Source organism: Alexandromys fortis, unplaced genomic scaffold (assembly GCF_014885135.2).
Source record: "Alexandromys fortis isolate MF-2015 unplaced genomic scaffold, M_Fortis_MF-2015_v1.1 scaffold_30, whole genome shotgun sequence".
Classification (NCBI taxonomy): Eukaryota; Metazoa; Chordata; class Mammalia; order Rodentia; family Cricetidae; genus Alexandromys; species Alexandromys fortis.
Genome location: NW_026067922.1, coordinates 6,071,866 through 6,084,188, shown reverse-complemented (window position 1 = coordinate 6,084,188; position 12,323 = coordinate 6,071,866). Strand labels below are relative to the sequence as shown.

Here is a 12,323-nt window from a genome sequence, read left to right as displayed (position 1 = left end):
TTAGATAACATAAAAGCAACTCAAAATTTTGTTTAAAACAGACTGATACAGGGCACGACTGGTAGAAATTATTTAAAAATTCAAAGATTCCAACAATTTGGCCCTAGTGGCCAAAATGTTAAGGTACGGTCTGACAGCAGCTAACAAGCCACTGGATGCCTAAAGAATGCCACTATCCTGCTGGTGTGATCAGCCACCTACTACAGAGACATACCAGGTTTATCATCAGCAAAATAAATATTATGTAACATTTCCAAACTACTTCTAGTGAGAATCAGTGATGCCTTGTACAATCAATTAGTCACACAAGAAGGGATATGAAAGGTAAGATACGGCCTTATCTTCTAGTTTAAAACTGTCTAAAAGATGAAAAAAGACACACATATCCATTATTACAAAATAAAATTAATTCCCTAATTATAAAAATTAAATGTCATATAATTTAGTGTGCTAAAAAAATGCCATTCGTTTTAGGAAGACACAGATTTATACACAGGAATATAATTTTGATACTTTTACCTTAAGTAATCTAGGAACTGAGCTCATATCAAAAAGATTTACAGTATTTACAAACCTCTTCTCCTTGATTTATCTGCTCCTTTGTTCTTTCTTTTGTTTCCATAATATATGAATAATCCTCCTTCATCTGTTCAAGTTGGGTTGCTTTCATGAAGAACTATATCAACAAAAAGAAAAGTACACTTAGGATTTTCTAGGCTTTTCTGTACAAAAAGGGGGACAACGATGGTCCCCCAAACTCTTAAATCAATTACATAAAAAGCATTGAAAATGTAAGCACATATACATAAACACGGAGAACATACTTTATTTTACATTAAAATTACTTAATCTGTTACGTCCACATCTACACAGTCAACTGCAAAAGCTCCTAATACCTCATGAAAAAAAATACCTTTAAGCATGAAAATAATACACCTTGGAAATTTAAAAAAGAATTCCTGTATTTTCATACATTCTTCTTTCAAAGTAAAAATGACATTACATTCCTATCTTTGATCTGAATGAATCTAAAATTTCTAGAATAGGAAGTATCAAAACACATTCAGAAGATTATACACTAAGTAGCTTTAAAGTTTTAAATGGTTTAAAGTTTGTTATTAGGTTATATGTGGCCAATTCATTCCACTGTATTTTCTTAAAGGTCATTTGAAAAAAATAATAATCTATTCTTTAAGAATGAAAAGTCAAATTAAAAATATAAAGATCTACCAAAAAGTTATAACTAGATCTTACTTGGCAATGTTTAAATCAATTTTACAATATTACTTTAAGTGGGTGATTCTGAAGAGAAAAAAAAATTCTTAGTACCCATTATCTGAGCAAGTTTCTATGTATCCTAAAGCATGACCTTAGTTAGGTTTATATTTAGTTCATTCTCTTACTTTGTATTTGTCTCCCTCATTTTTAGACTGTAAGAACTGCTTGCTCATCTCTTGTGTTAAAACAGAAACTGGATTGTCCACCTGAAAAATTTTTTTAAAAGGGCATTAGAAAGTATTCCATTTTAATGCTTTAAACCAATTATACATTATAAAAGACCAGAGGTCAATCAAGAAAGCTAAGCTTTAGGCAAAGTTTATAGCACTAGGACTAAAATACTAAAAGCAATGTTACACATTTTTAACACAAAATAATGCTTCAAAATGGAACAATACCAAAATACATTGTCATTCAGCATTCTACTACAGAAGTTACAAGCTCAAGAAGCCTCCTATGTGCCTTTACTGGGTTTCCCGGGGGCTAGAGAAATGGCTCAGTGGGGAAAACACTTGCTATGCATGCATGAGAACTGAAGTTCAGACCCTCAGAACCCATGTAAAAAGTCAGTCAGCAAGGCCAGACAACTTTAACCCTAGCATTTAGGGGACAGAGACAGGGAGAGCTGGCTAGCTAGACCAGTTGGAATTAGTAAGCTCTGGGTACAGTAAGAGAACCTAATTCAAAAAAGTGCTGAGCAACTGAAGATACCCAATGTCAACTTTGCTTTCCACACAAGCACTTACACCCATATGTACATGCATACCCAACACACATGCAAGCACACAACAAAAAAAGAAAAAGTAGGCTTTTCACTTTCATATAGCTCTAATGTTACCAACATCTAAGGATAATATAGGTAAATACACAGCATGTGAGTCAGCTTTCCTACATTCTTATCTGAACTCTGTCCTTACCCCTATTATGAAGCTTTTCAATGCACAAAGAAAATTCAGTCCAGTTACCAGTGATCAGATCAAGTGATCAGATCAGTGATCAGGCAAGTACTTTTTTTTTCACAGCAGTGCTTTAAGATTTCTCTTTCTAACTTTGTGAGAATAGAAAATTCAATGGAACTATATCATTAAACATCTGGAGCATAAATCATTTTAAATAATAGCTTAAGCAGAAATACAATTGGCTACAAGAATATATAAGATGAAAAAGTTTTAAATACATACTCTGCTTTGAAAGATTCAGAGTACTTCCTTAATAACAACTATGATACTAGCAACAAAGCAACTTATGATACTAAAAATAATACAGGATAATTATACAGAACTAATTAAAAAATTGACACTTCTCATTTTTAACATTAAAAGTGACAACTGTTCAATTTTTAAGTAAAACAATGTTTTTAAAAACACCTTCTTTAAGTTAATGCTGGTACTTTTTTATTGCTTTCAAAAATGCTTACAGTTCAGTGTGATGGTGCTCATCAGGACTTGGGCGGGGAGGAAGACAGGAAGATCTCAGTCTGATCTACAGAGCGAGTTCCAGGCCAGCCAGAGCTACACAGTGAATCTGTATTTCAAAAGGAAAGAAGAGGAAGGAAGCAAGAAACACATTTCGCCATGCTTCCCTAGACCTTAATTATATCTGACTTCTTGAAAATGAGACCTGCAAGTCCCTATACTGCACAGAAATTTTATAGCATTATTAAAATATATTTTAACAAGATATTGACTATGCTAAGAAAATCAATGCACTAAAAATGGAGCACATATATTCTTATCAATTTACCATGAAGCAACCTTATTTACTTATATGCATGTCAAAGGCAAAAATCACACCAACAAAATGATAGTTTCATTAATTAATCTGAAAAAGAAATTTAGCAATTACCTGGATGTTAAAATGATCAAGAATTGCAATGAGCTCTTCCTTCTTAGTAGAAACCACGGTGCCTGTTTATAAAAACATAAAGACCAGACTCCTTGTGAAATACAGGGGAAAGGTACAATTATCTATAAAATGCAAATACTGAGCACATTTATCAGGCCAACTACAAAAATACCAGTAAACACACATAGTTTCAGTCATTATATCAAATAGAGAGTAGGAAAAAACCCACGTGCAGGAACAGTGAATGTGTCTTCCTGTGGGAACCAGACAGTACCTTCTCAATAACTGAACCTCCCCTTCGTGCCCTTTCCTACCTTCTACTAGCTCTAAGCTGTAGAAGTCAAGGGAAAGAAAGGATACCTACAGTTAAAAACAAAATGATAGAGTCTACTTCAAATTACTTCTGTTAAACATGATGTTGACTTTATGTCCTATAACAACTCAGTGTAATACACACAAATACTATATGCACTGAGTAACTAAGCAGGTTATTAATGAGGTTTCAAGAGACTAGAACGATATCACAGGGACAATCATAAGAACTTTTAACTATTTACTAATATTTTAAGAAACAAGGAAACCAACAAACCTTTTTCACTTTTTAGTTTGTAAGACCGACTTCCGTCCACACTAATGTGTTGCTGCACAACTATGGAGTCGCCATACACATTTGCCCTGAAGGCATCGTCACCTCTGTTCCTTAACGTTATTGAGATGTCTGCTGAGCTGAAACAATGAGGTTAACCTGAGTTACATGATGGCACATGCAATATGTTAGATTACAGCAATTTTCAAGTCCCCTATGCAATCTGATTAACATGTTAGTTAAGGGTCATAGTCTATCACATAATGTTAAAGACACTGTGTCCATGAGAAAACTAAAGCTGAGAGTAAAAGCAGGAAGTATTTCCTAATTCATATGAGCAAAATACTAATGCCTTGTCATACAAAACTATTTTAATTGAATGAAATCTTTGACAAATTTCTAGTGAATCTGTCAATAAACTTCATCCTTTAACATTTACAGGAAATGCAGGGAAAATGTTCAAAATGAGCTTCTCTGTGCCCTACGATGTGCAGGAGAAACACATCAATATTTGCTGCACATATATTTGCAAGATGGACTTAGTCAGCTGTCTACATTTACATCTCTAAAAACTAAGCTAAATGTAGTAAATCCTCATGGAACAACTACTCTTAAAATTCAAGTTCAGGAAAATAAGCCACACTTCCGTGAAGACTCCACTGATGTGAATTACACAGATGTCTTGTTTAAAGACATCTTAGCGACCCCTAATCAACAGTAAGGGAAGCTGGGTGAGAAATATAAAAGAAACACTATGCCATCTTTGCAACACTTCTGTAAATCTAAAATACATTTTTCTTGATTAAAATTTCAACATGATCAGACCAAGAAATGATGGTTCATTAGAGCTACAGTTTCGAGGTCTCAACAGCGAAACCAATCTGGTGAGATGAAACCTGCAGGAGCTCTCGAGATGTGAGCCTATCCAACTGACAAAGGAACCACGCACCCCAATCACAGACAAAGACAAACTCACTTCCTTCACACACACCCAGCTAAAGTATTAGTAACTAACACCTGCACCATGGACTCTGGGTGGCCAAGACTAAGATGAGGAGTAAGACATAGAATGTAAACTCCACAGATGAAAGCCACATACTCAGTTATCACAAAGAGACAGGGAAGGAAGCTAACACACAGTGAAGCAGAACCAACCAAGAAAAGGGACTGGTGGCGCACGCCTTTAAACCCAGCATTCAGGAGGCAAAGGCAGGCAGATCTGTGTGAGTTGGAGGTCAGCCTGGTTTACAGATCAAGTTCCAGGGCAGCCAGGGCTACAGAGAAGCACTATCTAAAGAAAACAAACAAGGACCGGAAAGATGGTAGAGGAGAATCAAAGAAGGCACTACAAAAATACGCACAACAAATTAGCCATACAAAAAGAAAATTAGGTCTGAAATAACATCTAATACTTTTAAATTAATGGCCCAATTGTTTTATTATTTTTATTATTTATTAGACACCCTAATGCTGAAACCTTTAAATACAGTTCTTCATGTTGTGATGACCCCCAACCATAAAATTTTCATTGCTATTTCATGACTGCAATTTTGCTACTGTTATGAACTGTAACGTAAATATCTACATTTTCCAATGTTCTTAGGTGTCCCATATAAAAGTGTCATTCGTTCAACCCCAAAGCAATCAACCCACAGGTTAAGAACCAATGTAATAAAAGTTCAATAATTTTTAATTTTACATTTTCACTATCATTTACATTTTATTCACTTACCTGTCATTACAAAAGGATAAAAAAACTGGAACTATAAATAAACTAAATTTTATTAAAGTGCAAAACCTTAAGCAGAATCCCAATGCTTTAAAATAGCCATTCTAACTATACAGAAAGTGACTGAGTGTTTGACTGGCTTCCTTAAACTAGACAAGCAATGTTTTTCCATGAGACATTTTATGTTAAATACTTAACCTGTCTTCCCAATTTGGGAAGTACTGAGACACAAACATAAATTTCTAAGACATATCCTGACTATAGTTTAAAAACCACTAGCTGAGGGGGCTGGAGAGGTGGCTCAGAGGTTAAGAGCACCGGCTGCTTTGCCAGAGGTCCTAAGTTCAATTTCCAGCAACCACATGGTGGCTTACAACCATCTGGAATGAGATCTGGTCCTCTCTTCTGGCCTGCAGGTATACATGCAGATAGAACACTGTGTACTTAATAAATTTAAAAAAAAAAAAAACTACTAGCTTATACAACAACTGATTTTCAAGTATAATTGTCTTAAGAGGGAACATGTATACATCGTAAAGCAGAGGTAACAACAGTAAATAATTTGTTTTGGGAAACCAATTTCTTAACTAAACAGCCCTTGCTGGACTGGTCCAGGTTGGCTTGAAAATATAGCAAACATCACGTCTCTGCCTCCTCAATGCCAAGATAACAAGTATGGACCACAAATGTAGCTTTAGTAACCTTTCTTTAAATAAAGCTAAAAGAAGAGCCTTTAAAAAATGCACGGCTAGCCAAAACTGTTGACACATGCCTTTAATCTGAGCACCTGGTCTCTGTGAGCTTGAGGCCAGGCTGGTCTACATAGCAAGTTCTAGCCAGCCAGGGATACACAGTGAGACCCTGTCTCAAAAACAAACCTCATTATGAGTTCTCCTTTTTTCTTCCACTCTCTGTGATGTATTTAGTATCCATAAAACTGTCTTAGCTTTTTAATGACTCTTATTTCTGCAGATGGGCTATTCCACTCTGACTGTATCTGAAATTATACTCTTGTCCCCTAGTAGCCTACTATGTCTCATCTGGAAGTTATCCTAAAGACAACATATTCAGAGAAGGAGGCCAACAGAAGTATTTGTTAGGACAGAATTCCAGTAAGATTAGTAAAAGCAAAAACTATACTGGAAAACTGTCATCAAATAGTTTTTTTTTTTTTCTAAGTTAGGATAGGAAATGATTTACTGTGTACCTATTCTTCTTTTCTATCAACTGGGAATCCTGAATTAAGGCTAAAATTCCTAAGTTCCTCAGCAATATGTAATTAAAAAACTGGCGTTCTACATTTGTATCATATTCCTACTCTATGTTTAAGTATTAAAATAAAGAGAAAAACGGACAGAACAAATAGAAATCTGCATCCTGTTCTGTCAAGTATTAGTATCAATTATCAAAGTTTCCATTTGATAAAATCACCAGCTACACACTGTAAGAGAATGAAACAAAAGCAGGGTATTATTATGAGAACCTAAGACCCCTCTAGAGGGTATCTTGGGTACTGTGGAATATTATTTTAAGATGTGTTGCTTTTGCGTATGCGGCATTTGTTTAACTCTGTGAAGCTGTGCTGAACGGCCAATAGCAAGGCAGGAGCAAGGATGGGTGGGGCTGACAGGTAGAAAGTATAAATAAAAGGAGAAACAAGGAAGAAGAGGAGCAATAAGGAAAAGGGAGAAGGATGTCAGGGGCCAGCCAGCCACCCATGAAGTAAGAGGAAAGTACAGAAATAAGAAAGATAAAAGCCCAGAGGCAAAAGGTAGATGGATTTAGTTAGGAAAAGAGGGCAAGAAATAAGCCAACCTAAGAAGGAGCATTCATAAGAAATATAATAAGACTCCATGTAATTTATTTGGGAGCTGGGTGGCAGCCTCCCCAAAAGAGCAACGAACAAGAAGCCAAAAGAGGAAAACATCACACAACACTTGGGTAGTAACAAGAACAAGAGGAACTGTGAATGCTGCACAGTCCTTGTCTAACAGAAGGGAAAGCAAAAACAGGAGGGAGGACAACACCATCCTGACTCCCTAGAAAAAGGGTTGTCAGCAGGCAAAAGGCTCCAACAGCAATGACATAAAATTAGACAACTGATCAGTTATACGAAAGCAATGTCTAACAGAAACAGGAATAGAGCCAGACACAACTGAACACAAAATTCCAGCACTGGGAAGGCAGAGGTAAAAGGACAGAAGTTCAAGACCAGCCTCCCTATATAACAAGTTAAAGGACAGTCTATGTCTATTTCAAAACAAACAGAAAGAAGTATGAATGCTAACCTACAAGGCAGTACTATGACTGCTCATTAAGGGTCCAGACAGTAGACTTGTGACTATGATTCTAAACTCATATTCACTGAGTAAGAAACAGCCAGAGATAGGATACTTTTCTAGGAGTCACAGAAAGCTAAAGAAAGAAATTCTGCACAAAACAAGTTGGCTCAACACCGACTTTGCTCTCATCCCTATCATGTTAGTATGATTGATGATATGAAGTTTAAGCAAAAACCCACAAAGGTATAATATTTAATAAATATTTGTTTAAAAATACATAAATTTGCTGCTGCCATTTCTTCCATAAAAACAGCAAGTTTAAGTGGGCAGTGCACAGTACTAAGTAACACAGGTTATCTGCCAAGATGATAAAAGGAAGCAGAAGGCCATGTTGGCAACAAGGTCAGGGCAACAGACTAATATCTGAAACCTCTCCTTGGAGATACCCGCTCTCCAGGGTTCTAAAGCATTCTTCTTACTAGAGAATAAAAGATCAGCAGAGAACACTTACTTCTGTCCAGCTTTTACAAAACCTTTTAAAGAGGATCCTCTATTAGTAGCAACTGCTTTTCCACCAAGACCAACTATGAGAGCGGTGAGCACAGCACTCTTCCCACCTAAAGAAACACATTGAAAAATTCATAAAGATAAAATTCTGACTTTATAACTTCATTCAAAAAGATGGCCAACTCTGTCTCCACCTGAAGTAAAATGTTACAAATACAATTATAATTTTCTTCCAGTGCTAAGGTGGCAAACTAAGGAAAGTTCCCCATCAAGAACCACCTCACTATCACCAGTAGGAAAACCTCGTACATTTCAATACCAATTTTGTGCCCACAATAAGGAGAAAAATGGTTACCATCTTTCCAACCCGAAACCCAGTCTATCCTCTTAGTGCATCAAACTAACAATTACGGGGCTAGAGAGATGGCTCAGAGGTTAAGAGCACTGACTTCTTCCAGAGGTCCTGAGTTCAATTCCCAGCAACCACATGGTGGCTCAAAACCATCTGTAATAAGAACCGGTGCTCTTCTCGCTTGCAGGGATACATGCAGACAGAACACTGTATACATAATAAATAAATCTTTAAAAACAGAAACTTTCAATTACATTTACATTATGTAATTAATTTACATAATTTGACATTACATTCTAATTTAATTATGGCTACTCCTTTCATCATAAATTTCTAGGCACAGAAACTTTAAATAGCTCTCAAATGTAAGAACCCAACATGAGAAGAGATGTTGTCTCTTTACAGTATGGATGCATCCTGGTACCAGCACATGTATTCACTGAATGCATTAAATAGAAAAACGTTAGAAAAAAAATCACGAAAAAAATTAGAAAAATCACATATTTCTAATTTAATATTCTTCGTTTAGTATTTTTAAATTTTAGTTTTTTGGCCCTTAATTTTCAAATTCATTTCCTATCTCTTTTACGTTTAATTTTTGAAATGTAATTTTTATTCTAAAAGATATAAAACATCCAAAACTTCACTTTGAAAATCTCAACAACACAGACATCATACCACCAAATTATTAAGCCAACAGAAATTAATGATTATCGTGCTTTAGTTCCTGGAATGCCTTTCAAGTTCTTATTCTTTTTTCTTTACTGCCAGATACAATGCTTTAGTTAAATGTCCTTTATTAAGTTTTATAAAAGAAACCACTCAAATTTTTAAAGACATAACTTGAGAATCCATGGTTCCTTTTTCTTGTATTCTGCGACCTCCCTGTAATAATGACCCTCTTCTTCATTCACACTCTCCTACTGAAATGTCTTCCTTCTTCACTCAATGACAGAAGCAGCAATAGTAAAGAATGGGACTATGGCACCACACATACCTAATTTCTTTTCCAAGTACTGTCACTATCTCAGTCAATCCTGACACCAGCTTGTCCACCATCAGCTGCCACAGTGCAGCCAGTCCGTCACAACAATCTTGGCCATCATCAACTGCCAGTGTAGACAGTCCATCACAACAATCTTGCCCATGTCAACTCATCACTCAAAAATTTTAAATCCCAGCACTCGGGAGGCAGAGGCAGGCGGATCTCTGGGAGTTCGAGACCAGCCTGGTCTACAGAGCTAGTTCCAGGACAGGCTCCAAAGCCACAGAGAAACCCTGTCTCAAAATACCAAAAATAAACAAACAAACAAACAAACAAACAAATAAATAAAAATTTTGAACTGACTGTCCAAGGTCAACTGAGTGAAGGTCTAAAATCTTTATCAAGCCTTTAAGATGCTCAACAATACTATGCACGATATAACTCTGTTATGTTCTGCTCTTCCCCGCCATGTACTAGATGATACATGAGGTTACGCCCATTCTCCATACACATTTTCTATCCTCTGAATATTTGAGAATGAGCCATCTATGCCTAGAACATCTCAGCTTCTTGCCAAATGAATCTTAAGGAATCTTTAAGTTTTATCCAAGTACCAGCAAAAACACAACCTCCTCATAAAAACCACTGATATCAACAATGGATTGTCACTTTGATAGTCTGGATTTCAAGGCACTTCATCTGTGCCTTATCTAGTGTTTACATCAAACCGCTATGGTGCCTTTCTACTGAGATAGGAAGCTCCCTGAGCCAAGTAGTTTGAGGTGAGCCTGAGCAAAATAACTGAAATTCTATCATAAGAAAATGGAAGGGGAGACGGGAGAAGGATGGAGAAAGGAATGAGCTATGTATACATGGAAGGAAGAAAGAGACGGCATAGTGGTTAAGAGCCTTGCTGCTCTTGGATAGGGCCTGGCTCACACCATCTGTAACTTCAGTTCCAGGGGGTTCAAACCATCCTCTGACCTCTGAGGGCAATGTATGCATATGGTTCACATACATACATGCAGGCAGGCAAACATTAATACACATATAAATAAATAAATCTAAAAAATAACAGAAAATGGAGGAAATGTTTATACCTACCTTAAATAACATATCTAAAAATAATTCAGTATTTTCTTGAAATGTAAACTGAATAAATACAGAGAAGCCACAAAGTTTAGAACAAATATTTATCAGCACTAATAGTCACCTATTTCAAACCCTCATGCTTTCTCATCACAAAGTAAAGGATAAAGACGGCAAAGTCACTTACTTCCATTATTGCCAACAACGAAGTTGACATTAGAACCAAATTTAAAAGGTCCAAGCATTGAATGGCACATGAAGTTTCTTAGTTGAATACTCTCAATTATTCCAACTTCTGCTGCAGTCTATTAACAAAAAAAATGTGGGGGGAAAAATCACTCTCTCGAATCCACTCATTACTAATACCCAAGTATCTAAGAGCCTAGTAGTATTTATCAGTCAAAAGTTCTATCAGGTGAGCAACAATAACTTTAATGACCATCATTAAAGGAAATGGGAATTTTCTTTAGGTTACCACTAATTCTACAAACTATCTACTCAAGGTCCCAAAGTTTGACTATGGAATTCATTCTGTAACTTGGCATTTCATTTTCACAAAAAGAATTCAAAGAACACTGTACAGACGCTTTTCTTCTGACATTCTGTTTCAGGCACTTACAAGAGCTGAGAGATTTTTAGCAATATATAAAGAATACATAATTTGCCCAGCAGTGGTGGTGCACACCTTTAAAATTCCAGCAGTTGGGAGGCAGAGGAAGCCAGAGCTCAGTGAGTTCGAAGTCAGCCTGGTCTACGAGTTCCAGGATAGCCAGACTACACAGAGAGACACTATCTACAAAAACAAAAATAAGAATATAGTATTTCCAAGTCAGGTGTGGTAGTGCATCCCACCCCCTAATCCCTCCAAGACCCCCTCCCCCAGCACCTGTGCTTTTGCTGTGTTGGGTTTTTAAAACAGCATTTCTTTGTGAAGAAGCCTTAGCAATCCTGGAACTTACTCAGTAGACCAAGCTGGACTTGAACTCAGAATTACCTGCTTCTGCCCCCCCCCCCCAAATAGTGAGATCAAAGGCATGCGCCACCAAAACCCAGCTAAGATGGTTTTAATAATAAAAGTGTAAAGTTTACATGATATACTATTTCTTCAGAAATGTTCTATTCAAAAGTCAGTTTACCAATAATAATAAAGTCATGTCAAAAGCACACAACTTTAATCCCAGCACTGAGGAGGTAGAGGAGTCGATCTCTGTAAGTTTGAGTCCAGCCTGGTCTAAAGAGTGAGTTCCAGAGCAGCGAAAACTACACAAAGACACCCTGTCCTGGGAAAGGGGGGAGTAGGATTTCCAATTATGTAAACTCGTATTATAAATAAATGTCAGGATTAAGATTATTAAATGGTTTAATCAGTATATGGCCTATAGCTCTCACCTGCACTCCACAGATACTAAATACCAGAATAAACCAACCAGATTGTTAGTCCTAACGTTTCAGAGACCACTTTAATGTGATCAGCAATTTTAATAGGTTCTTTAGAAACTCCATCTCAATTCTAGCCATCTACATCACTAAAAAGTAGAAAATATTTACATCATTGCACAAGTAGATTACCAGGTATTCTGGTTTATGCATTTCTAAATATATTTTTACTTTATGGTAACTGAAGCGTCACATGCAATCATTAAGAAATGAGACCCTATGTACTGTCCGCC

General features: G+C 36.4%; 1 protein-coding gene across 3 annotated transcripts in view; it reads right to left on the bottom strand.

Moving 5' to 3' along the window:
* Positions 1-12,323, bottom strand: part of Smc6 (structural maintenance of chromosomes 6) — a 57,210-nt gene that overhangs the window by 38,807 nt on the left and 6,080 nt on the right. For 2 of the 3 annotated variants that reach the window (XM_050141810.1, XM_050141811.1), the window contains 6 exons: positions 10,841-10,958; positions 8,232-8,337; positions 3,713-3,849; positions 3,124-3,185; positions 1,404-1,484; positions 575-676 (listed from right to left, as the gene is read on the bottom strand). In XM_050141810.1, coding sequence (XP_049997767.1) covers positions 575-676; positions 1,404-1,484; positions 3,124-3,185; positions 3,713-3,849; positions 8,232-8,337; positions 10,841-10,958 — 606 coding nt within the window. Of the gene's footprint in view, positions 1-574; positions 677-1,403; positions 1,485-2,695; positions 2,742-3,123; positions 3,186-3,712; positions 3,850-8,231; positions 8,338-10,840; positions 10,959-12,323 lie in introns of those variants that run through there. The other variant, XM_050141812.1, reaches the window with a different exon arrangement.